Source organism: Echinops telfairi, unplaced genomic scaffold (assembly GCF_000313985.2).
Source record: "Echinops telfairi isolate 266 unplaced genomic scaffold, ASM31398v2 ScPeMD7_6;HRSCAF=24_0, whole genome shotgun sequence".
In the NCBI taxonomy this organism is placed as follows: domain Eukaryota; kingdom Metazoa; phylum Chordata; class Mammalia; order Afrosoricida; family Tenrecidae; genus Echinops; species Echinops telfairi.
In genome coordinates this window covers 12,595,297-12,617,967 of record NW_022103902.1, presented here as the reverse complement: position 1 = coordinate 12,617,967, position 22,671 = coordinate 12,595,297, and the positions used below count along the sequence as shown (strand labels likewise).

Genomic DNA, 22,671 nt, shown 5'->3' with positions numbered 1-22,671 from the left:
AAAACGGTAGCCCATCTGTGTGATATGTAAAAATATCTGACCTCAATGGAAAGGTAGTTTGAGCTTTATGATGAGCATGTGTAAAATGGAAACACTCTTCAATGAGAACACAATGGATGTATGTACGGATTGTGATAAGAGTTGTACCAGCCCCAATAAAATGATTTTTTTAAAAACCTCTGGATGGTATTCCAAAACACCCGCTCTGGTTTCTGCCTGCTAATCCACAGAAACCAGATGCAAATACTCCTAAAAATAAGAGAAAACGGGAGGCAATGTTTCTTTGAATTTTAGAATGTCCAAAATACATAAGACTGAGAGAAAGCTTTTACCAACAGATGGCACACCTCGAAACCCACACCTCTGCTCAGTCGTGCCTGAACTCACGTGACTGTGGTGTAGGAGTTGGGGGAGGGAGTTAGTCCTACAATCAGGCCTTTGCCCAAACTGCGCTTGGTGGTTCCAACCCTTCCCACTGCTGGTTACCAAGCCCATGGAATTAAATCCAAACCATTTACTAGAGCTGAGAGGCAGGCCCCTGTCCTTTCACTCGACCCTAGAGAGGACGAGGGCCGCTTAGCTTAATGCTTCACCAAATAAATAGCCCCTCTGGGTTTATGTTCACATTAGACACTCTTATTTCTTCAGGGCATATCCATGTTGACAGTGTCTCTGTAATGTGGCTACTCAGAACACACTGGGAAGGTAGCATGTAACACAGGGCCGTGTAGGAGCAGGCTTATCAATGCCCTTAGTGGTCCCTAAGGGCTGTGAACGCATGAGTCCCTTCAGACTCACAGGGAGCCTATAGACAAAGTAAAACTGGAAACTCTCTGTGGGAGTAGAAAGGCTCCTCTTTCTCCCTGGGAGTAGCTGAGGTGTACTGGGAGGTGTACTGGACTGCCTACTGCTATACCAACAGTTCAAAACCGCTAGCCAGCCATTCCATGGGAGGAAGATAAGGCTGTCTGCTCCTATAAAGATTTACAGCCTCAGAAACCTACAGGGGCAGTGCTACCCCCTCCTTAGAGGTCACTATAATCAGAACTGACTCAATGGGAGTGAGGGTTTTGTTGTTGTTGTTTGGGGGGGGGGGAGGCTGTGAGAACTCAGCTCAGGTAATAACAGCGAAAATGTTCACAAACATAATGTATACTATGTTGTTCACAGAATTATTTCTATAGCTCATAGTTTATATGGTAATACAGAATAAAACGAATGATTTATTTTATTGTATATTACCACATATAATATTATAGTAACAGACTATGTTACATAGTTAATAAAATCAATTATTTATTACATGTTATACAGGCAATACATACATTGTGAACATGCAACTTGTATGACCTATAGTTACACATCAGCCCCTGTAAAGAGTATTATATTAAGAAATCAATGTCAATAGAAGGGCTCCTAAGAATAAACAGGAGCTACTTTGCAACATGCACTCTAAACCATAATTATCATTATTATTGTGTTAAAGCGTTTTTGTGTCTCTGGAAATGTTTCTTATGAATAGAAAAGTACCCTAGGTACTGCATGCTGAAGCAAACATTTACTGACCTCAGCCATGCACTGTACCTAACTCTTCTGACTTCTGTACCAATTTGACTGAGGTACAGACTGCGGAATGGAACTCGTTCCTATAGATTGTGTGTGTGTGTGTGTGTGTGTGTACACACAGAGAGAGTGAGACCGTGGGTCCCGGAGTTTGGCCCAACAGGTGATACATATTCAGCTGCTAACCAAAAGGTTGCCAGTTGGGGCATCCAGAGCCCAGCGTCACCTCAGAAAAAAAGCCCAGATGTCTACTTCTGAGACAGCAACCACTGAAAACCATACCGAGCATCATACTATTCTGACATATATCGGACTGCCCTGATTTGGAAGCAGCTCAAAAGCAGCTGTGTGTGTGTGTGTGTGTGTGTGTGTGTGTGTGGTGTGTGTGTATACATATAGCACCGCAGATGTACATGTGTGTATATATATTTATTCTTTTATTATATATTGTAATTGTCTTGTGCCATCAAGCTGACTCTGATTGATATTAATGCCAGGTGTTAGGGCAGGATTAATTTATACTAAATATTTAAAATACCAGGACAGCTTTCACATCAACTAAAATAAATAATCGTCAAGACGGGTTTGGAGTGGCAAGGGTACCAGGTCATTGGTTTCACCCCGAAATTGGAACTCTGCGGTGCTACTGGACTGTTTTCCCTCTGGTTCCAGGCTTTGTCTCCAGACACGGAGGGCCAGGCTCACGGATGCATTGATGACATCGGCCTCCGAGCCGGCCCAACAGGGAGCTCGGTCCCGGTTTTGGTTTTCTCATTCCATGTTTTGTATGTGACAACAGCAACAGGTGTATGGAAAAGGAAAGGCACTCCAAAAGGGCAGAGGTCACTTCCTCCTTGTGTCTTACACCTGGCAGCCTGATTAACACACATACTGGCATTGCATGCAGGCAGACCATCACAGCTGTCCTGAAACTTGGCTGCATGTAACTCTTAGGCAGGTGTGGGGCTCAGTGTTTCTGCTGAGGCCCAGCCTGGATTAGCTGCCAGCAGGAAACCCCAGGACAATGTTCCCACTGCATCCTGCACAGTATTTTTTTAAAAAACATTTTATTAGGGGCTCATACAACTGTTATCGCAATCCATACACACATCAATTGTGTAAAGCGCATTTGTACATCATTCTCAAAACATTTTTCTCTCCACTTAAACCCCCGACATTAGGTCCTCATTTTCCCCCTCCCTCCCTGCTCCTCCCTCCCTCATGAGCCCTTGATAGTTTATAAATTGGTATTTTGTCATATCTTGCCCTGTACGACGTCTCCCTTCACCCACTTTTCGGCTGTCTGTCCCCCAGGGAGGAGGTCACATATAGTTCCTTGTAATCAGTTCCCTCTTTCCTACCCATTCTCCCTTTACCCTCCCTGTTTTGCCACTCACACCACTGGTCCTGTAGGGCTCATCCGCCCTGGATTCCCTGTATTTTCAGTTCCTATCTGTACCAGTGTACATCCTCTGGTCTAGCCAGACTTGCAAGATCGAATTCGAGTCATGGTAGTGGGAGCGGGAGGAAACATTTAGGAACTAGAGGAAAGTTGTATTTCTCATCGTTGTCACATCGCACCCTGACTGGCTCATCTCCTCCCCGATACCCCTCTGCAAGGGGATCTCCAGTGGCCTACTAATGGGCTTTGGATCTCCACTCCGCACTCCCCCCATCATTCACTATGGTAAGATATTTTGTTCTGATGATGCCTTACACCTGATCCCTTTGACACCTCGTGGTTGCATAGGCTGGTGTGCTTCTTCCATGTGGGGTTTGTTGCTTCTGAGCTTGATGGTCGCTTGATTACCTTCAAGCCTTTAAGACCCCAGACGCTATACTTTTTGATAGCTTGGCACCATCAGCTTTCTTCGCCACATTTATTTATGCACCCATTTGTCTTCAGTGATCCATTCAACACCTCGTGATCACACAGGTTGATATGTTGCTCCATGCTGCGCAGTATTTTTAACACCTACTCCAAAACCAAACTGACTGCCGTTGAGTCAATGCTGGCTCATAGTGACCCTTTAGGACAAGTTAGAACTGCCCAGGTGGGTTTCTGAGTACTCTCTTTGCAGTAGTAAACAGCCCTGTTCTTCTCCCAAGGAGCAGCTGGTAGTTTTGAACTTCTGACCTTGAGAATTGAAGCCCAAAGTGTAACCGCTACGCCAACAGGGCTCCTCTATCAGCTACTAAGGCTGGATCAATGATCATAATATATTGCCCTTTTAGATTTTACAGGTTAGAGAAGCAGGTGAATGCAGAATAAGTACCACAACAAACACAAATCCCACAATCTGCTATGTAAAAGAGGAAACGAACAGGGAGAACATAAACTGGTTGGGCTTTGCTGAGGAGTGTCACTGAGCAAGTCTGAGCCCTGAAAGCCCAGACACACGTGGAATATGGGGTGGGGGTGGGGGGAATCCGGGCAGAACCATATCTACAGAGAAATGTGAGGGTTAGGACGGATCTTTTTAAAAAGTAGAAAGCTGGCCAATGTGCAGGTGGTGTGAAACTGACCATGGTAAGAAATTCAGATTTTATTCAAAGTATGGTGGGACGAAAAAAGAGGTGTGTGTGTGTGTGTGTGTGTACATATCTCCTGGTGGTGGCGTGGTTACAAGTTGGGCTGTTAACTGCAAGGTTAGCACTTCAAAACCATCAGCTACAGGAAGAGAGAAAGATGAGAGATCTGCGTGAAATAGAGACAGACAGATAGATAGATAGATAGATAGATAGATAGATAGATAGATAGATAGATAGACAGACAGACAGACAGACAGACAGACAGACAGACAGACAGATGGCTGGCTGTCTAAGTTACCCTGGCTGCTGTGTAGAGAATGTATTATCGAAAAGGGACCAAACGGGACTGAATAAGCGACTAGAGTGCTTTACCGGAGAAAGCTGTCAGTGGAGATGTAGGAAGTTGAGGTAATTGAGAAGCATTTTGCTAATCAACTGGATTATGGGGTTCTGGAAAAAGAAGGTTCATAACTGACTTCCAGGTTTCCTGTCTGAGCATCTACCTGGCACCTTCCTGAGTAGGGGAAACTCAAGGCACAGTGGCAAGGGGAAAGAGAAAGTCAAGGTTCAGTCATGGGTGTGTCCACATGGAAATACCTGTGCAATACCTGGGTGGAGATGCCGGCTAGGGCACAGGATATGAGTCAGGAGTTCAGAAAAGGGTTTGGATGAGAAGTAGGCGTTTCAGAGTCACCAGCACATAAAGGTCACTGTGAAAGAATGTGAAGATATGAGAGAAGAGGGCACCGATCTGAGACAAATACAAGTGAATGGACAGAGGCTGAGGAACGAGCAAAGGAAACAAGAAGAGAAAGAATCCCCACAGAACGCGGTGCACAGAGGCCAAGGGCAGAGCTGGGAAGGTCATCCCCAATAATGCAGGCTGCTCAAGAGCAGGGTGAGGGCAGGTGAGGGCTGAAAAGCACCATGGGGGTAGGCGACATGCAGGCCTTTCGCAGTCTGAAGAGCATGTTGATAGACTAGCCCAGCCTAAGTTAAGTGGGATGGAAGGAATCGTTGGTTGGGATGCACTGCATTCAAAGCGCATTGTTTGGCTGCGATCAAGGGAAGAGAGAGGAGGAGGCAGCTGGCAGGAAGTTTATTGACTTGTATTTTGAAAAACTAAAGATGATTTTTCAGAATAAGGTTGGTGTGGAAGATCGGAGGACTGAAGACCGTGTAAAGGTGGGGCGGGATGACACGCACAGCAAGTGCAAAGATCTCTGATGGGAAGAAAGCCGTCCTTGGTGGTGAGAAGTTTTCAGGTGAGTAGGCTACGGGCTCACCTCAGAGCCCTTGGGAGAGGCGGCTAGAGGTCTGAGCAGAGTGAAGGTGTGAGCTATCTGTGCCATAAAATAATAATTTTATCTAAGAAACACAGAGGCACTGTCACGCAGCATTTGCTCTCTACTTGAGCTTGAGGGTCAAAATGACGGAGTACCACTTCCAGCCCTCCTCCTATTTTCTACTGCCCTTATCCTCCTCTAGATCGCTCACCCCAAGTGTGTTTCTGCCATCTTTCATCCATTATAATGAGAACGATCCCACCTGTCGAGACCAAGTAATCCTCTAGCAGCTGCAGGAGCTCATTCTAAAACCCATGCTGCCAACAGAGCCCTCCCCCAGAGAGGGCCTCCAGCAAGTTGCCAAAACAATAGCAAGGGAAGATGGAGGTGGCTTCCTTACTTGAGTCTTGCAGGTTCCTGGAGGCTGATGCCTGCCTCAAGCCTAGAGAATCGAACACAACTCCCCCTGCCCAGTGAGCCTCAGCAGTGATTTGACTCGAGTCACTCCTGCGTCCCGTTAGATGCTGATGACAGCCCGAAACACAGACAATGTTGTTGTTAAGGTGCCATGGATACCCAGAGACACTGTGCTCAGCAGAACAAAACACCGCCCAGGCCTGCTCCATTCTCATAGTTGCTTCATGTTGGAACCCATTGCTGCAGCCACTGGGTCCATCCATCTTGTGAGGGCCTTCTTCCTTCTTGCTGGCCCCCCACTTTACCAAGCATGATGACCTCCTCCTGATGACAGGCCCAGAGAACGTGAGATGAGGTCTCACCGTCTTTGCTTCTAGAAGCATTCTGGCTATATTTTTCCCAAGACAGATGTGTTTGTCCATTGGGCAGCCCATGGTATTTCCAATATTCTCTGCCAATACCACAGTTCAAATGCATCATTTTTCCTTCGGTCTGCCTTCTTCAAGGTCCAACTTTCACAAGCATTTGAGGCGATTGAAAAACATCATGGTTTGAGTTAGGGTCCCTGAGCTCTCAAAGTACCTTCCTTGCTTTTCAACACTGCGAAGAGGTCTTCGGCAGCAGATGGACCCAATGCAACTCATCGGCGGAGCGCTTGACTGCGGTTTCCACGAGCATGGGTTCTGGATCGAAGTTAAGATCACACACTCGACAACTTCGATCTTTTTTCCACTTATCGTAATGTTTCCTATTGGTCCAGTTGTGAGGATTTCTGTTCTCTGTACACTGAGTTGCAATCCAAACTGAGGGCTGCAATCCCGTATAGGCTATCCAATATGTCTGCTCACAAAGATAAAGTAACTGCGTGGGTGAGGAAGGTGGAAAGGACTCACAGGAAGGTGCGACTTCAGGTCTCTGTCCCACAAGTTGTCCAGCATGACATAAAGGGTGTAACACTAACCAGGACTGAGACAAGACGTCAGATGCCTCTAACGAAAGCTGCTTGCTGTTATCAGTACAGACTCTTTCCAAAGCCTTAGTGGTTTCTTGGCTCTTCCTACCAGGCAGAACGAGAAAGCCAAGCCTTTAACATGGCTTTGAGTTTTAAAACACAAACATTTCTCCTGTCCAAAAGGGCGCTTTACTCTTTTAAAGTCTGGAGAGAGAGCGAGCATTCATAAAAGTTCACGTGCAAAAGACCTGCAGCTTAAATGTCGACAAGCAGGCCGCCAGGAGATCAATGTGTCGTTTTCAACGTGACTTCCATTTCCCACAATGTCACTTTGAGCTCATTCTCTGGCACTGGATCAAATGCTCTTATTTATAGGCTATGAACAAAACAGAGCCTAAAAAGGAAGCCGCATCTATCAGACATTATTTACACCCATCACCACTAGAAACTGCTTAGGATGAAACTGTTTTCTACTTTCTCAGCTTCATGGAAAACATGGGGAAGAAGGTAGGATGTAGCAAAACTCACTTGCTTTTTCTATCCTAAACCATCCCAAAGTGCACATTTCATATCCAATTTTGTTTCTTGTACGCTTATTTCAGTTAGCACTAACTCCGAATGGGAAAGGGGAGTAATAATAGAGCATGTCCCGGAGAAAGTAAAAAGTAAAAAGATGCAAAACCCAACCTCCACCTCGAATTCCAAGAACGGCAAGTGATGTTTCCTACACTCTTTAACAGCGCTCGGCTAACATTCAGACTGTGGCCTGCAGGTGTAAGTAAAGCCTTTCCAGTGTCAGTGTCAGCTGGGGCTTCCAGGCAGTTTGCACTTGGCAGTGTGTGAAGATCCTCCCAAGACATCAGTGCATTTTTCAGACAGCAGGGCACTCGCATTGAAGACAATGACAAGGCTGGACGGCAGAGAGGAATGGCCCCCACTCACCTTTTCAATAAACAGAGACATGACAAGAGGGAACCATATTTGAATCTGCTTAACTCATCCTTCCCGGGCACCAAGAGCAAAGACAGAAAAGCTATTGGGGAAAAAAGCAACTCATTCGTCTTGAGTATGAGATGCTGCCATGACTATCAGCTCACCATTGATAGGCACTCTGCTCTTCCAGCCTGCTGGAATATTACTGCTCAAGACCTCATAACCCTCCACTAGCGACGGCTCACCTGGTCTTACCTTCCCTCTGGTGCCACCGTCGTCAGGAACATGACCGAGGAGCCCACAAGCATGGTAGTTTCACTCAACCTTACACTCACTCAGCACCCTCCACTGTACCCCAAAAGGTACAGTGGGATTAAAGTCTCTTTACCTTGGTCTTTTCACCCACGATGTTTTTCTCCAGTTCTGTGATTTTCTGGTTCAGGTGATCCAGAATCTCCTTCTCCTTCATAAGTTCAGTTGTTTCAGATTTCTGTTCTCCATCCAAAAGCGCACATTCCAAATCCAACTGAGAATACAAAGCAGAGTTCAGAAACGCGTTTCCTCCTAAGAGGTGCATTTTTAGTAGCTACAAATTTTTAAAAGCAACGCTGGTCCGTCGTCTTCTGGACGGTATCCCAGAAAGTCACGTGAGACTCGCGACTTCTATAAGAAAGCGAGAGAGTTGGAATAGCTTTGCTAAGAAACTGAGTTATCATTAAATTTTTCTCCTATAGCCCCATTTCCGGGCACTTCTCAATGGTACTTTTCTTCTTGTCTTAGGCTCTCTCAGACTGAAGGATAACCCATCCAGGGAGCATCCATGTCTTCCTCCGTCTCCAGACCAAGAGAAGGGAGCATTATACGCAGAGCCCAGCATGCGAGGCCTGTGCTCCTAGCAATGCCGGCAGGAGGGGCTTCCGACGCCTGTGTGTAAGACGACAGGTGAGCAGCCCCTTGGCCCCTGATGGAGCTGTCGGCGTCATCTGTGATATAGCTATGCAGCCACCTCTAGCTCCGCCCGAGGCAGAATCATGTGCTTCTCCCCACTCTATAGAAGCGATCAAAGAATTGCCACTGCTCTCCCTCAATCACAGTTGTAAAAGGCCGTGTCTGCTTTCCAGTTTCCAAACCTATAAAAGGCGGAGCCTCCACGTCTGTCATTCATGTGTGAATTTCTCTACAGGGCCGGCATGACAGCTGGGGCATAGTAAGCGAGTTCCGTTTTAAAATGTTTGTTGGACTCGATCTTAAATATTAAATACCCCAAGCCAGGGTCCCTCAGCTGACAGACCTTGCAGAGCATGCTCGATGGAAAATAGGTATTTGTTAAGACAAACCCCAATAGACATTAAGTTCATTAAAAAATGACTTTCACATACAGCTCAACAATAAAAAGACAAACGACCCCATCGGTGGCTATATGGGCCAAGGATATAAAGATAGGCGACTTTCCAACAAACTTTAAAATATGCTCAATATAATCAGTCACGATTGAAATGCAAATCAAAGTTAAAATGAGATGGCCAGAATTAAAAATAAAAGTAAAAAAGAAAAACAACTGGTGCAGGTAAGAATGTGAAAAGATAGGAAACTTCATCCGTTGCTGGTGGGATTGTGAAATGGTACAGCCACCATTGAAAACAAAAGGTGTTTTCTCAAACAGACACAGAATTCCCATCTGACCCAGCACTTCCACTCTTGGGATATGCCCCAATGAAAGGAAGGTGGGCATGTGAGCGGACACGTGCACCCGGTGTTCACGGCAGCAACAGCCACAGCAGCCACAAGAAGGAAGGAGCCCACGTGGCCAGCAACAAATCAACCGGCACTCAAAAGGCAAAACACATACACGACGGAGCGGGACTAGCCCAGAGAAACGCCGCTCTGATGCGTGCTTCCGCATGGATTAGCCTTGAAAACGTCACGCTGACTGAGATTCATTAAAACAGGACAAATTCTGCATGATTCCACTTATATGGAAAGGTGCATAGAGACCTAAGGAAGGGGCAAGGGGGGACTCAGTGTGTCAGAGACACTCAGCTTAAGCTGTTAAGGGTGATGAAAGGGGATTAACAGCATTGGAAGCACAACGTGATGAATCAAATTAATGTCACTAAATCATACTCGTTGCAATAACAGATGCTTTGTTACGGTTCACCGTCAGTTTAAAAGGCTTAACACGGATACCTCACCCGATTTCCAAAAAAGAGAAACAAATGTTAAAAACAAAAAAGGCACTTGCATTACACAAGGTATCCGTTCAAAAAAGGTTTGCTCATGCTAACAGCGATGTGATGAGCTTCCAAAGCCCAGGGCCTGAAGAGAGTCGATGTTTTTTAAATTAAAGGACAGATGGAAAATGGAGATGGGGGGTGGGGGAGGACTCGACTTATGGTTTATACCTCTCGGGAAGATTCATCCATTTGGTCATTTATATCCTTGATCTTTTGTTTCAGTTCCTCAAGGTTGTTCAGAATGACCATCCGGGTTTCTTCCATCGTGGCCAACTCCTGAATCCTCTGCTCGTCACCGAGACTCTCTGGGAGCTGAGATCAATCAACACAGTCAAGGGTTATTCCCCATTCCATGGCAATATTTCCCAACTCACACACCAGCCGCGGGCTTCGTATTTCACAGGCTCCATGCCCATCTGTGATAGTGTAGTTGGAGCCTGAGTGCATATTTCCGAGACCGTATCAGACTCTGAAGTTAGGTTCCTAGACTGGCTCATACGAACACCTTCATTCGCAGATTCATATTTGTGATTAAAAAGATGAGGACGGTGCGGCCCAGGGAAACTGAAGTAATTCAGCCAGGCTAGAGAGCATTCAGCTCCATAGAACTCTACGCTAGACAGAGAACGCTTGGGCACCGGGCTACCTCTTCATCAGAAGCTCCACACTACCTCCCATTTAGAAATGAGCAATCTCTTTCCAAACACTCTTGAACATCTTCGCATGGTATTGGCTCTGACTGCTGGGAAGATCTGCCCATGGGCATTCATGCTTATTATTTTCTTCCTCAACACAAGGTTGAAAATCAAGGACACACTGCACTTGGCCCTGCTTCCCTGAAATGTTTCACAGCGTTAGTAACTAGAAAAAATATATAGGCTTTCTCATTTAGGTAATCCTCAAAATAATTTAAGTGCGACACATTCCATGTTAAGTTCCTTAATCCCTGTTTCACTTTCTCACCTGGTAACTCTGTAATGTCAGACCCTCGTGGTGGTGCCACCTGGCCATTGGGGATCTGAAACTGGACCCTGACCACCCTCGGTTAAAATTATCTTATGGAATAGCTGCGTTCCTTGGCCTTAACAAGAAAGAGATTAAAGGGGCGAGGGAATATTTAGACCTGCAACCCGAGAATGACAAAGGTCCAGGGAAGAAATGGATATGGTCGCTGATCTCCTCTACGCAGATGGAACTGCTTCTTGTCTAAGAGAGGCCCCCTGAACCCTCATGGAGGCGCCCCGAGTGGAAAGTGACTTCACGACAGCTGGTTTTATTATGGAAGAGGGTAGAGAGTCTGGAAATCGTCTCTCCATCCAAGAATCTCGGTCTACTTATCTGGGATATCATCTGATGGTGGTTGTGTTCCTGTTAAGCTACCTGCTTTAAATGTAAAGACTATCAGTAAAGACATATCACTTATTTAGCTCATATTTAACTTGCAAAGAAATAAATTTTTTTTGATCTGCAATAACTATAGCATTTCACAATTGAAAATTGACAACAGTAGCCCAGGCAAGTCAATGATTAAAGGGGACTCACTAATTATAGACAGGAATATTCAAATTAAACCCGGAACAATTTGGTGTCCCTTATTAAAGTCACCGAAAGTACTGAAGAATTTTCGGATATACTTCATTCTTGCCCTACTTTGCCAGTCTTTCAGGAGTGGCATGATCTAGAGTATTAATGGTATGCAGCCCCCTAAGCTATGGCATTTCGCTTTTCATTTGTCATCTTAAAGCCAGTAGCTCATCAACTAATAAAACAGCCTGTGAACTTTTCATCACAGACAATGGATCCCATTGTCCCAGGACTTAGCTGCCTGTTTGAGGCCCGGAGGAATGCCAGTGGACCGGGAATGGCATTCCAGAAGCCTAGCAGGAAAGCCTCCTGAAGGCCCAGCATCCTGAGGGGGCCAGTGGTGGCATTACATATTGAGTTCCAACGGGCAATGTGGTTTAAGAATATACCTCCCACTGGTGGAAGCAGGGGATTAGAAAACAACAAGCAAACAACCTACAAGCTATAAACTTTGTAAGTAGACAGGTAATAGCGGACATTATGAGTATCTGCAGCCAACAAAAAGATTAATTGTGCCCATTCCAAACACATGTGGTCCAACAAAGTATGGCAACTATCCCAAAATATCATTAATCTCACAAACAAAGACAATTTTGCTGAAGATGATTTTTAAATGGTTTCAGCAGAACATCAGCTGGGCGATGTCAGAAATTGAAGCTGCATTCAGAAGAGCACATGGAACAAGGGGTAGTGCAGCAGACATCAAATGGATCTTGGCTGAAAGCAGAGAACACCAAAAAGAGGTTTACTTCTATTTATTGATGATGTGAAAGGACTGGACTGGTTCTGATCATAACAAACCATCTTGTGAAGAAGGGGAACTTCAGAACATTTAACTGGGCTCATGCGGAACCTGCACAGGGACCGAGAGGCAGTCGTTCAACCAGAACAACACTGCGTAATTTGGCATCAGAGAAAGTTTGCACGGGTGTGAGCTGCTGACAGACCTTGTAGTCAGCAGTCTGGTGCTAAAGCCACCAGGGTTCTTTCGGTCCTACCCAACAGGCCTACATCTTTAATAATAGTCTAAGAGGCTCTCTTTAGCAATGATGCCATCCAGGAAACGATTGTGCTTATTCCTTTAGCTACTACCTATAACACACAAACTCCAAGAAGTAGTCCACATCATTGGTTTGTAGTGGAAAGGGGTGAAGGTCCTTTGATCAACACTAGTTCACTAAAGAATGAATGCGAATAGAAAGCCTGGGATATACCATCGACTGACAAGACTTCAGTGTTCTGGTGACAGAGAGAGTTGAGATTAAAATAAAATAGTCCCTTCAGTGGAACTCTTAGGAGAACTTCTCACAGCAGGAGAGCCTGGGAGGTGCAAATATTTAGCACGTGCATGGCTGCTGACGACGAGGTTGCAAGTTAGAATCTACACAGTGACACCTTGGAAGAAAGCCTTGGTGATCGATTCTAAGTCATCGGCCATCACAACCCTGTGACGCTCAGTTCTGTGACCTCAACGAGGCCGGCGACAGTAGGAATAAATAGAGTTGCAAGCAACTGTTTCTCACAAGGATGGGTGGGAATCCACTGGCGCAGCGACACGCTGTGGTAAGCACTTTAAAGCTCCATGTGCATCCCAGTTATGCCATCACTGAGGTACCATGACCCCCAGGAGAAAGGGGAGAGGGAGGCGGGGAGCGACCCCCTCCGCCTGTCTGGCTCTGTTGTCAGTGTTGCTCTGTACATCCTTTCTTAAAGACCTCCTGTATCCAAAGGAAATGGGGTGCGGGGCTTTCCACTCCAGAGGGAACAATTACCCAGAAGAGAAGTGTGAACTGGTCTAAAGTCAGCTTGTACCGCAGGTAGTTGTAGATTGACAAAGAGCCAGTCAAATAAGCTAAATTTCCAGACACCTAAATGTGTAAACTCAAAAACCAAACTCGCTGACAATGAGTTGATTCCAACTCATAGTGAGCCTACAGGGCAGAACAGAACTGCTCCTGTGGGTTTCCAAGACTCAATCTTTATGGGAGAAGAAAGCCTCATCTTTCTCTCTCAGAGTGGCTGGCAGTTTCGAAACGACCTTGTGGTCAGTAGCCCAAGGCGCAACTGCTGCGTCACCCACCAGGGCTCCTAGAGGTTTCCTAAATATTAAAATCTTTGTTTCATTAAATCAGCCCGGAGTCTTGTCCGCTGACTCACTGGCCCTGCGTCATTAATGGCACACATGCTACGCTGCTGAGCAAGACTGCAGTGTCCTCGTTCCTCCAGGAAGAAGAGTATCTCCATGGCCATATCTTTATTTACTGGATTCTTTTAAAACTTCTCTCTCCTGCCTTGAGGTCAGAGGAGGCAGCTTCCAAAAGCGCAGGAGATCATTCCACTCAACCAGCATGGCCACGCTCAACTTCAGAGGCCTCCTCGCCCAGCATATTTGAGCAATTAACAGTCACAATGGTGTGGTCACCAAGAGGGGTGATCTAGTCACTGAGGGAGTCCCTGATGTTACAAATGGTTAAAGAACTCAACTGCTCATGGAAAGGTTGGGGGTTCGAGTCTACCCAGGGGTATCTCAGAAGAAAGGCCTGGCAAACTATTTCAGAAACATTCGTCACTGAAAACCCTGAGAGCACAGTTCTGACTCTTGCCACATCTGGGGTCACTCTGAGTCAATAGCTAGACAGCAACTGTTGTTTTTTGTTTTTAAGACAAACAAGGCCATTACAAGGAAAGGAAAATAAAGCAATCGATGAGAAGGCGACCGGGAATGAACGTGGGCGAAGGGAAAGCTAGGGATCCACAGGAAGGAGAAGAGGAATCAAGGAGCTGGGGAGGCGTCCACTGTGCAGGGTGGGGGCGGGTGCTACTGGGGGGCTGAACTGTTGAATACAAAGTTGGTGGTCTGAAATGTAAATCCCCATCTATCGGACACATTTCTAAAAACCCTCAGGAAATGAGGGAATGGGTTGATGAGCAAGGATGGAGTGGTCCAGAGCCCTGATATATATGACAGGTGAGCTCAAGAGGCGAGGAAAAAGAAATCAAGTCAGATCATTGAGGACGTTGACATGTGTCTGTCTCTGGATCACGCAAATGGATCACGAGCTCGGCTGCTAACTGAAAGACTGGAACCTGAATGACTTCCAGAATGTCAGCCACTGAAAACCTTACATAGCACAGTGCTTTTCGGACACACACGAGCTTATAAGAAGACAGAACGGATTGGACAGCAACTGGGTTGTTGAGGGATGTGCCTATACTGCATGGCTGTAAAAGCACAGAGAACATCTAGAAGGCACACAGGGGGCTTTTAACTTTGTTCAACTCTCAGTTGTACACCCTGGAGGGAAGAAGCAGTCTGACTCTTTTTCTCCCCCTCTACCCTCCTTAGAGGCAGGAATGGCAAGAGTTCTTCTTACATCTTTTGGACATGCTGTCAGGAGAGACCAGTCCCTGGAGAGAGACATCGTGTTTGGTAAAGTGAGGGGCAGCGACAAAGAGGAAGGTCCTCAAGGAGACGGGCTGACAGAGTGGCTGCAACAATGAGCTCAGGCACAGGAACAAACTGTGAGGGTGGCACAGGACTGCGCAGGGTTTCATTCTGTTTGTGTGTAAGGTCGTGGTAGGTCAGAACCGACTAGACTTGATGGCACCTAACCACCACCACAACAACCCTACTATTGAACAACAACAACCCTACTGTTATAGATTGAATTCCCTCCCCCAAACACGTATCCACTTAGCTAGGTCATGATTCTCAGTATTCTTAGTCTCCACTTGGTAATCGAATGTGATTACCCTATGGATTACTGAAATCCTCTCTCATGCTAATGAGGCAGGATGTGAGGCACTGATGATAATAAGGTGGGATACAAGCTACGGGATTAGGTTCTACCTTGCGTCCGCTTCTTTTGAGATATAAGAGATTAAACAAATGAGCAGGAACCGGAGGGTCCTCACGACCTCAAGAAAAAGGGCTGGGAACGGAGCTTGTCCTTTGAACCTGAAGCCCCTGAGCCGAGAACCTACCAGACCGATGGGAAACCTGATGCCAAGATACTTGGGGATCCCCAAGGAATGCCAGGACTGCAGGTGCGGAAAGGGGACAGGACTTTCCCCTCCTGCCAGCGTCGAGAGAAAGCCTTGCCCTAGTGCTGATGCCCTGGGGGTGGGCAGCCACCTCCCAAACTGCGAGAGAATAAGCTGGTGTCTCAGAAGCCATCAACCTGTGGTATTTCTGTTACAGAAGCCCTGCTTAATTACCTATATACTCCAGCGTAATGTGCTTACTCGTGGTAAGCAGGCAAATGTGCTGATGTTCACCAAAAAGCAATGTAGATGACCACCATGATACACGCTCTCATTTCTTTCTAGTGCCTATGCACGGCCCCGATCCATCCAACAGCTTCGTCGGCTTTGGCTCTGCCAACATTACCTTTGGCACAATGCTCAGATAAGCAGACTCGCTGGAAGCTTTCCGGAAGGCAGAAGGAGGGAGTGGGAACGTCCTGTTGAGGTCAGGGAACGGGTCATCACTTCGGACGCTCCTGGAGGACAGGAAGCTGGCGCTGCTCTGGCTGACGCTTCCCAGGCTGGCCACGTCCGAATCGTGGAGCGAGCCGTTCTGGGGGCTCCGGAACCTCGGATCGGGGTTCATCAAGGTTTCTTCAAACACAGACTCCTCGTCAGAGAGCTGCAGCTTCTCCAGCTCCTTGTTGATCTTCTGCACATCCGCCACAGTGGTGCCGGTGGACAGTCGGCCCTCGGGCTTGGTGAACTCGGCACACAGGCTGAGAATCGTCTCCAGACGCTGTCGCTCCTACAACACAGATGGGACAGAGGTCAGAGGTCAGCGGGCTGGAGGAATGGAGGCAACTCCCTATAATCCTGCTACGTAGAAGCCACAGGCACAGCCAGGGATGACTTCCTGCCTTCTCTTACGTAAGGACCCAGGTGAGAACCCCAGGGAAGGACGCCCGATTCCAAACCATGACTCAATTGGGGCTGCCCCCTAACTTGCCCCCACGTCTGACAGCGTCCGCGCTCAGTAAGTCCATTCTTGATGTGTCAGTTCTCTGGACCCGACAGTGTTTATTTTGACTTATCTCCATTTTCTGTCCACCCCACCCCTTTGCTTATTTACCTTTGACAATATAGAGCATTTAAAAAATAATCCTTGTCGACTTAACATTTGCAACAAAGTCTTTTCCCATCGATGTTTTATTATTCTACTATTGGATACCCCAAAAAAAAAAAAAATTCCAGAAGCTACATCAACGGTCCTGGGGCTGTAAAGGTCTATCTATGTTTCAACTTTTTGACTTGAAAAGCTTCAATATTTTTCAAGCTATTTATGCCTGGTAGATATATGCAGGCCTTTTCCATTAATCAATCCCAGGAGTGACTAAAATTAGAAAAATGGAAGAATACAACAGCTCTGAAATAAAGAACAATTTACCACATATCCAGGATGGAAAGTCATCTACAGATATGTCAAGATTCTAAGGTCATTAAACTTTTGATTGCCTCAACTGGAAAACAAAAATGATAGCTCATTTAAAAGATATAGATTCAATAAATGTTTAGTATGGATTATCTATGGTGGTACCACAAACATATTTCACCAAGTTCCCCAATGAAAAGATGTTGGACTTAGGAGTTTTAGCAGTAAGTATGTATATGATGCTGTTGCCAATAGCAGGAAATAGAACTGACCATCACCCAGCCAAGGGTGGGGAGTGGCCAGCCCACAGGCCACATATGGCCCAAGAAGTGATCGATACTAGCTAGCTACTATCACAAACCTCGCCAGAGAGAAGCAGTTCCAGCCACTGCATGCACTCAACCATGTATGCACTGACCTTGAGTCAATGTTGATTCATAGGGGCTCTACAGGACAGCCTGTGAGTTCCCAAGACTGTTAACTCTTCACGGGAATAGAAAGCCTCACCTTTCTCCCAGAGAGCGGCTGGTGGTTTCGAACTGCTGACCTTGTAGTTAGCAGTCCAATGCATAACCACTATGCAATTGCCATCACATTAAGGGGTGAGTTAATTAAATGTTTGAACAGTACAACCTGCAAATGATGTGATCATTACCCTAATGGCCATAGGCAGATAAAAGGGTCCTCAGCCCTGGCCTAGATAGTATTATTTGGGGATGGGGAACCCCAACACCTTCACCGAGCACACTGATCCCTGTGCCAACACAACCCCTTTTGTTGTGATTAACATCTACTTCATCAAAACAAGCATCCAAAAGCCATCTGCAGAAGAACACTTCCCAACCTGTCGATCAGTCGCAAAAATCACACCACAAACCAAACGTACTGCCACCGAGTTCAATCAGACGCATAGCAACCCTATACAAGGTTTCTGAGACTAAATCTGTACAGGAGTCAAACCACTGGCCTGTGGTGAGCAACCTAGTGCTTACAACACGGAGCCCTCATGGGCCCTTTAGTCACAAGTGCTGATTGGAGCTTATTTGTAAAGGCAAAATCCAGAAGGCAGTTTGTAGCTTATTACGTGAACTAGGAGGGGATAGGAACATGGAATAGGAACTGACTGATGTAAGTCCCTGATTTTCCTTCAACGCATACATTAAATGCCCAAATAGAACTCATTAAAGTATATCTAACTTACGTCTGCCTCTAAAGTAACCCCCAAAGCCCAGTATGTTCTAGCTTAATAAAAACTAAATTAACACACTCACTGCCGTAGACAGTGCTCACACACTGCCACCCCTTGCGGATCTCTGAGTCTGTAATTGTTTGGGGAGTCTTTCTCCCGTGGAGCTGCTGGTGGGTTTGAACTGTCAACCCTGAGGATCGCAGCCAGCGTGTCACCACTATACCAGCAGGACTACTCTAGCTTCACCTAAGGGACCATGCAGTACATTCCCATGAGCCCCACCTCCTTTTCACTGCCTGAGGGTCTTCTGGACTTCAGCTGTGGTTCTGTCCTCGGGGTTTTCTCCCACGGCGGCACTCATGCCTGCACATCCTCATCCGGTGCTCCTCTGCTCCCTCTCCATCCAGGAACTCTGGGGGTTGTCTATCTGCAGCTACCACCCGCTGCCAAGCCCTACCCACCTCAGCTTTACGGGGAGGGCCGGACAAACAGCCCTGATGGCCTTATTTTGCACTTCTGCAACAACCTAGAAAAGTCTAGGTGAGAACGAGGGTGCCAAAGACAATCTGCAGGGGCAGAGGTGAGGAGCAGACAGACATCAGAGACTACATTTCACCCTTTCTTACCAGTCCTAGCGTCTGCATCGCAGGCTAGTCTCCAAATCGAGTTCCCTTCCTCAGCTTAGGCAGATGGACTTGAAACATCTAAACTCCATCTTGACAGCTATTGATAAACCTAGAGGGCATCTACACCAGCCTGGACAATGACGTTACTTGAGGCCATCCGAACGTGGCCAAGTTACCATTTATAAGGGCTCCACGGAAGAGCTCCGCCATCAGAGTCTGAATACACAGTAGAAGTCCTCCCACATCTCCTTCCCAAAATAGTTCCTGTGGCTGCCCGTGCTCTTGCTTAATTCCCGAGGGAATAAATGATCCCAGCCCTAAGCTGAGAGCTATTTCAAACCGTGCAATGCCGTATTGAAAGGCCGGCGCACAGGAAGTTGGGTCTACCGGTATGTGCTTCTCCCTGTTCTTACCACCCCATTCCCAGCCAATCCGCCCAGGCTTGAAGCACAGACACACACCAGGCTACTGCCCCCGACTGTCAATGAGGTCCAAGCCCCATCGAGATGCGCCGGGGTCCCATGAACGCTGCGTCAGAGCAAAATAAACTGATGACGAACCGTGCGTCAGAACAAAGTCTGCAAGGCATTTCGGAAAGCACGCCAAGAAAAGTCTTTTAAGGAAAGCCCTAAAGAGAAACCACCCTCCTAAGATAATTCTCCCTTCAACACATCCTGCTGAAGTCGTGTCCCTTTGCCATCCGTCACATTCGTTTCTCCCACCCCAGCCCCCACCCTGGTCTCCAACTAGGGTGACTGCTCAGATCAGGATTGTTGGAGTCAAACCCAGCCGTAGGCAGCTGCCGGCGAGTCCATTCCCACTCGTGGCCGCTGTGTGTGTGTGTGTGTGTGTGTGTGTGTGTGTGTGTCAGTGCAGAGCTGCGCTCCACAGGCCTCTCAGTGGCTGATTTTTCAGAAGCAGGTCACCAGGCCTTTCTTCCAAGGTGCTTCTGGGTGAATTTAGGGCTGCCACCCTTTCAGTTAGCAACCAGTACCTTAACCGTTTGTGCCAGCCGGGGCTCTTTAGGAAGGTTCTATTATATAAGGACACTGGAACAACGTGCACAAACTGTGAGGGGCCGGGCACACTGGAGTGTACAGCTTCCTGCCTACGACGCAGTGTTCTTTGAATGTCACTTGGCAATTGACTGAGCCAAGGTGGCTGCCCTCTTTGAAAGCGTTCTTTGAGCTCGCCAGACCCGACTCACCTTTCCAAGTCCACAATCCGTGAAAGGCCACGGGTACCAAACCCGAACCCCATACGCATTGCCAGTCAATTCCGACTCCTAGAGATCTTACAGGACCAAGCAGAACAGCCCCTGTGAGCTTCCGAGCCGGTAACTGCATGGGATTAGAAAGCCTTGTCTTTCTCCCTCCAAGCGGCTGGTGATTTCAAACGAATTGATAGGTGGTGAGCAGATTGGTGGTTTCGAACTGCTGAAGCGTAAACTTTTGGAACAAATTTTAAAAGTGCAAGCCAAGCCCCAAACCCACTACTCTCAGTCAATTTCGATTCACAGCCCCACAGGGCAGAGGAGAAGTTCTCCCTTTGGGTTTTCAAAGCTATAAATCCTTAAGGGAACAGCAAGCCTCACCTCTCGCCTTCGACATGGCTGATGGTTTCAAACTGGTGATCTTGCAGTGAGGAGCCCAACCTGTACCCCAGCACGCCAACAGGATGTGCCTGGTCTAAAAATGGGCAGCCAGCTGAGATGGATTATGTCTGACCACAAAGCAGCGGAATTTCCAGAACTATCCAAACAGATCATGCGGCCTCAATCAGGTAGGAGGATCAGGGGCAGAACCAGGAGACACGATGAACCAGGAGACATTTTACATTAGGGTGCAAGGTTAAGGTCTCTGCTGCTAAACAAAAGGCAAGTTGTCTGAAGCCAAGCGTTAGTTGCTCCACTGGAGAAAAGATCCGGTGCTGGATTCCAGCCTAGGAAACCTGATGGGGCAGTGGTGCTCTGTCAGCTACAAGTGGCTGTGAGTCAGAAGGCATGCCAGGGCACAAACAGAATTTGGATTTAGCGATCAATCCCTGGGGAGGGCTCTGATTAGTTCTCGTTCTGGGCGCAGGCGGAGTACAGTTCCCTGGCCCTCCCCCACATGACATATGGCCATGGGCCTGCAGCGGCCACTGGAAGGGGAGAAGCAATGCATGTCAGGCCTGCATGCACAGCAGGTGCGGGATTCCTCGCACGGCCCGCTTTGCCACGGCACAGCGACACTCCAGATGGTGCTGGCTGCAGCCGCCTGGCTCCAATCCACACCAGCCTGGCAGTGTGAGTGAAAAACACACCTGCTTTGTGTAAGCCCCTGAGTGATCCCCCCACCCCCACCCCGCTTTTCTTAACCCACAAAAGCCATACCAAAAAACCATTAAAAATGCAGTTGTGTAATTAACCCCGGCTCATGGCAATCCCATGTATGTCTGAGTTGAACTGTGCTTCTCCGTGCTTTCAGGGTTGTGACCATGCGGAAGCAGGTGGCCCGATCTCTCTGCCAAGGCACCTCAGGGTGGATTCAAACAGTCAACCTTTGGGTCAGAAGCACAGGCTTACCCCCTTGGGCCACCTAGGGCTCCTTTATGACTACAACGCCCTGTTTGATTTCAGGCAGGGACTGGCCCCAAACTTGGGACCTGAAGGGCTCGGGGAGCCTATCAAAGGAAGCTCTGTTACCACCTCAGACATTGCCTTAGAGTTGTTTTTACCAGCTTGGAACAAACGACCAGCAGAAAAAAAAGTGGCTCAGGGGCGATAAAAGACGACAAGGTTGGCAGTTCAAACCCATTAAATGCTCCTCCGGAGAAAAAGGAGGTTTTCTGCTCCTGTAAACATTTTCCAGCCTCAGAAACCAACAATGGCAGTTCTGCCCTCTCCTGTCGGGCACTGTGAGCTGGAATTTACTTGAGGGCAGTGATTTTGTATTTTGGGTTGGTTTATATATATGGAAATAAGAAGTTTTGGTGTAACACAGTCTCTTCATGGAAGTATGCTTAATTTCCATCTAAGAATTTATATTTCCTTGACTGATTTGTAATTCTGCGTTCAAGCGTGAGTCTAATAAGGCACTAGGTGCACTATTCTCCAACCCCGAGTTCTGACAGCAAGTGCACATGCACCCACCAGGCACCTGAACTGTCCTACACCGTGGTTGCAGCAATGGGCTCAAGTACGAAGGACAACCGTGAGGAGGGCGCAGGCCCGGGCAGGGTTTCACTCTGTTGTGCGCAGGTCATTGTGGGCTGGAACTGACGTAGTGGCCCCTGGCAGCAGCACTCTGAGAAGTCGTTATTTAAAAGAAGACACACATCATGTAAGATTGCATAACACGACTGTCTCTGCTCAGACATTATATCGGGGGACATTCATTTCTTCCTCAAGCCTGACAAAGGCTGGCTATATAAAAAGTATTTTAAAAAGCCAGTTCATATGATCAACATAACCATGATCATTTCCACAGAGGATCTAAGAAAAACAAGCCAGATGTTTTTAGGCTTTTAATGGGCAGTGTTGCAGAAGAACATCTACAAGTTGCCGCTGGGGGCCTCTCTGCTAAAGAAATCATGTTACCGCTCCAGCCAATTAAACAACTACAATCAAAAACCAGAAATCCAGGAGTACATTCGTTTGTTTACAACTCCACCTTAGTTTAATCAAGGTCAGCAGGATCTGTTTGCTTGTTTCCCCTGAAAATCTCTAGTCTATGAAACACATTTAATAAATACTGTTAGAATTACAAATGATATCTTGCTTAATTAAAATCACACATGTATCTAGATCCTTAGCTAAAGCTCCACATTTGAAACTATGCTAAGGCTGGCTAGACCAGAGGATGTACACTGGTATAGATAGGAATTGGAAATACAGGGAATTCAGGGCGGATGAGCCCTATAGGACCAGTGGTGTGAGTGGTGAAACAGGGAGGGTAGAGGGAGAATGGGTAGGAA

General features: G+C 47.0%; 1 protein-coding gene across 4 annotated transcripts in view; it reads right to left on the bottom strand.

The window, feature by feature from the left end:
- The window catches only part of PHLDB2 (pleckstrin homology like domain family B member 2), a 282,937-nt gene that overhangs the window by 64,150 nt on the left and 196,116 nt on the right, over nt 1-22,671 (bottom strand). For all 4 annotated transcript variants that reach the window (XM_045286216.1, XM_004706392.2, XM_045286217.1 and 1 more), the window contains exons 4-6: nt 15,892-16,275; nt 10,086-10,229; nt 8,072-8,209 (exon numbers count right to left, since the gene is read on the bottom strand). In XM_045286216.1, the coding sequence (XP_045142151.1) occupies nt 8,072-8,209; nt 10,086-10,229; nt 15,892-16,275 (666 nt within the window). The remainder of the gene's footprint in view (nt 1-8,071; nt 8,210-10,085; nt 10,230-15,891; nt 16,276-22,671) is intronic.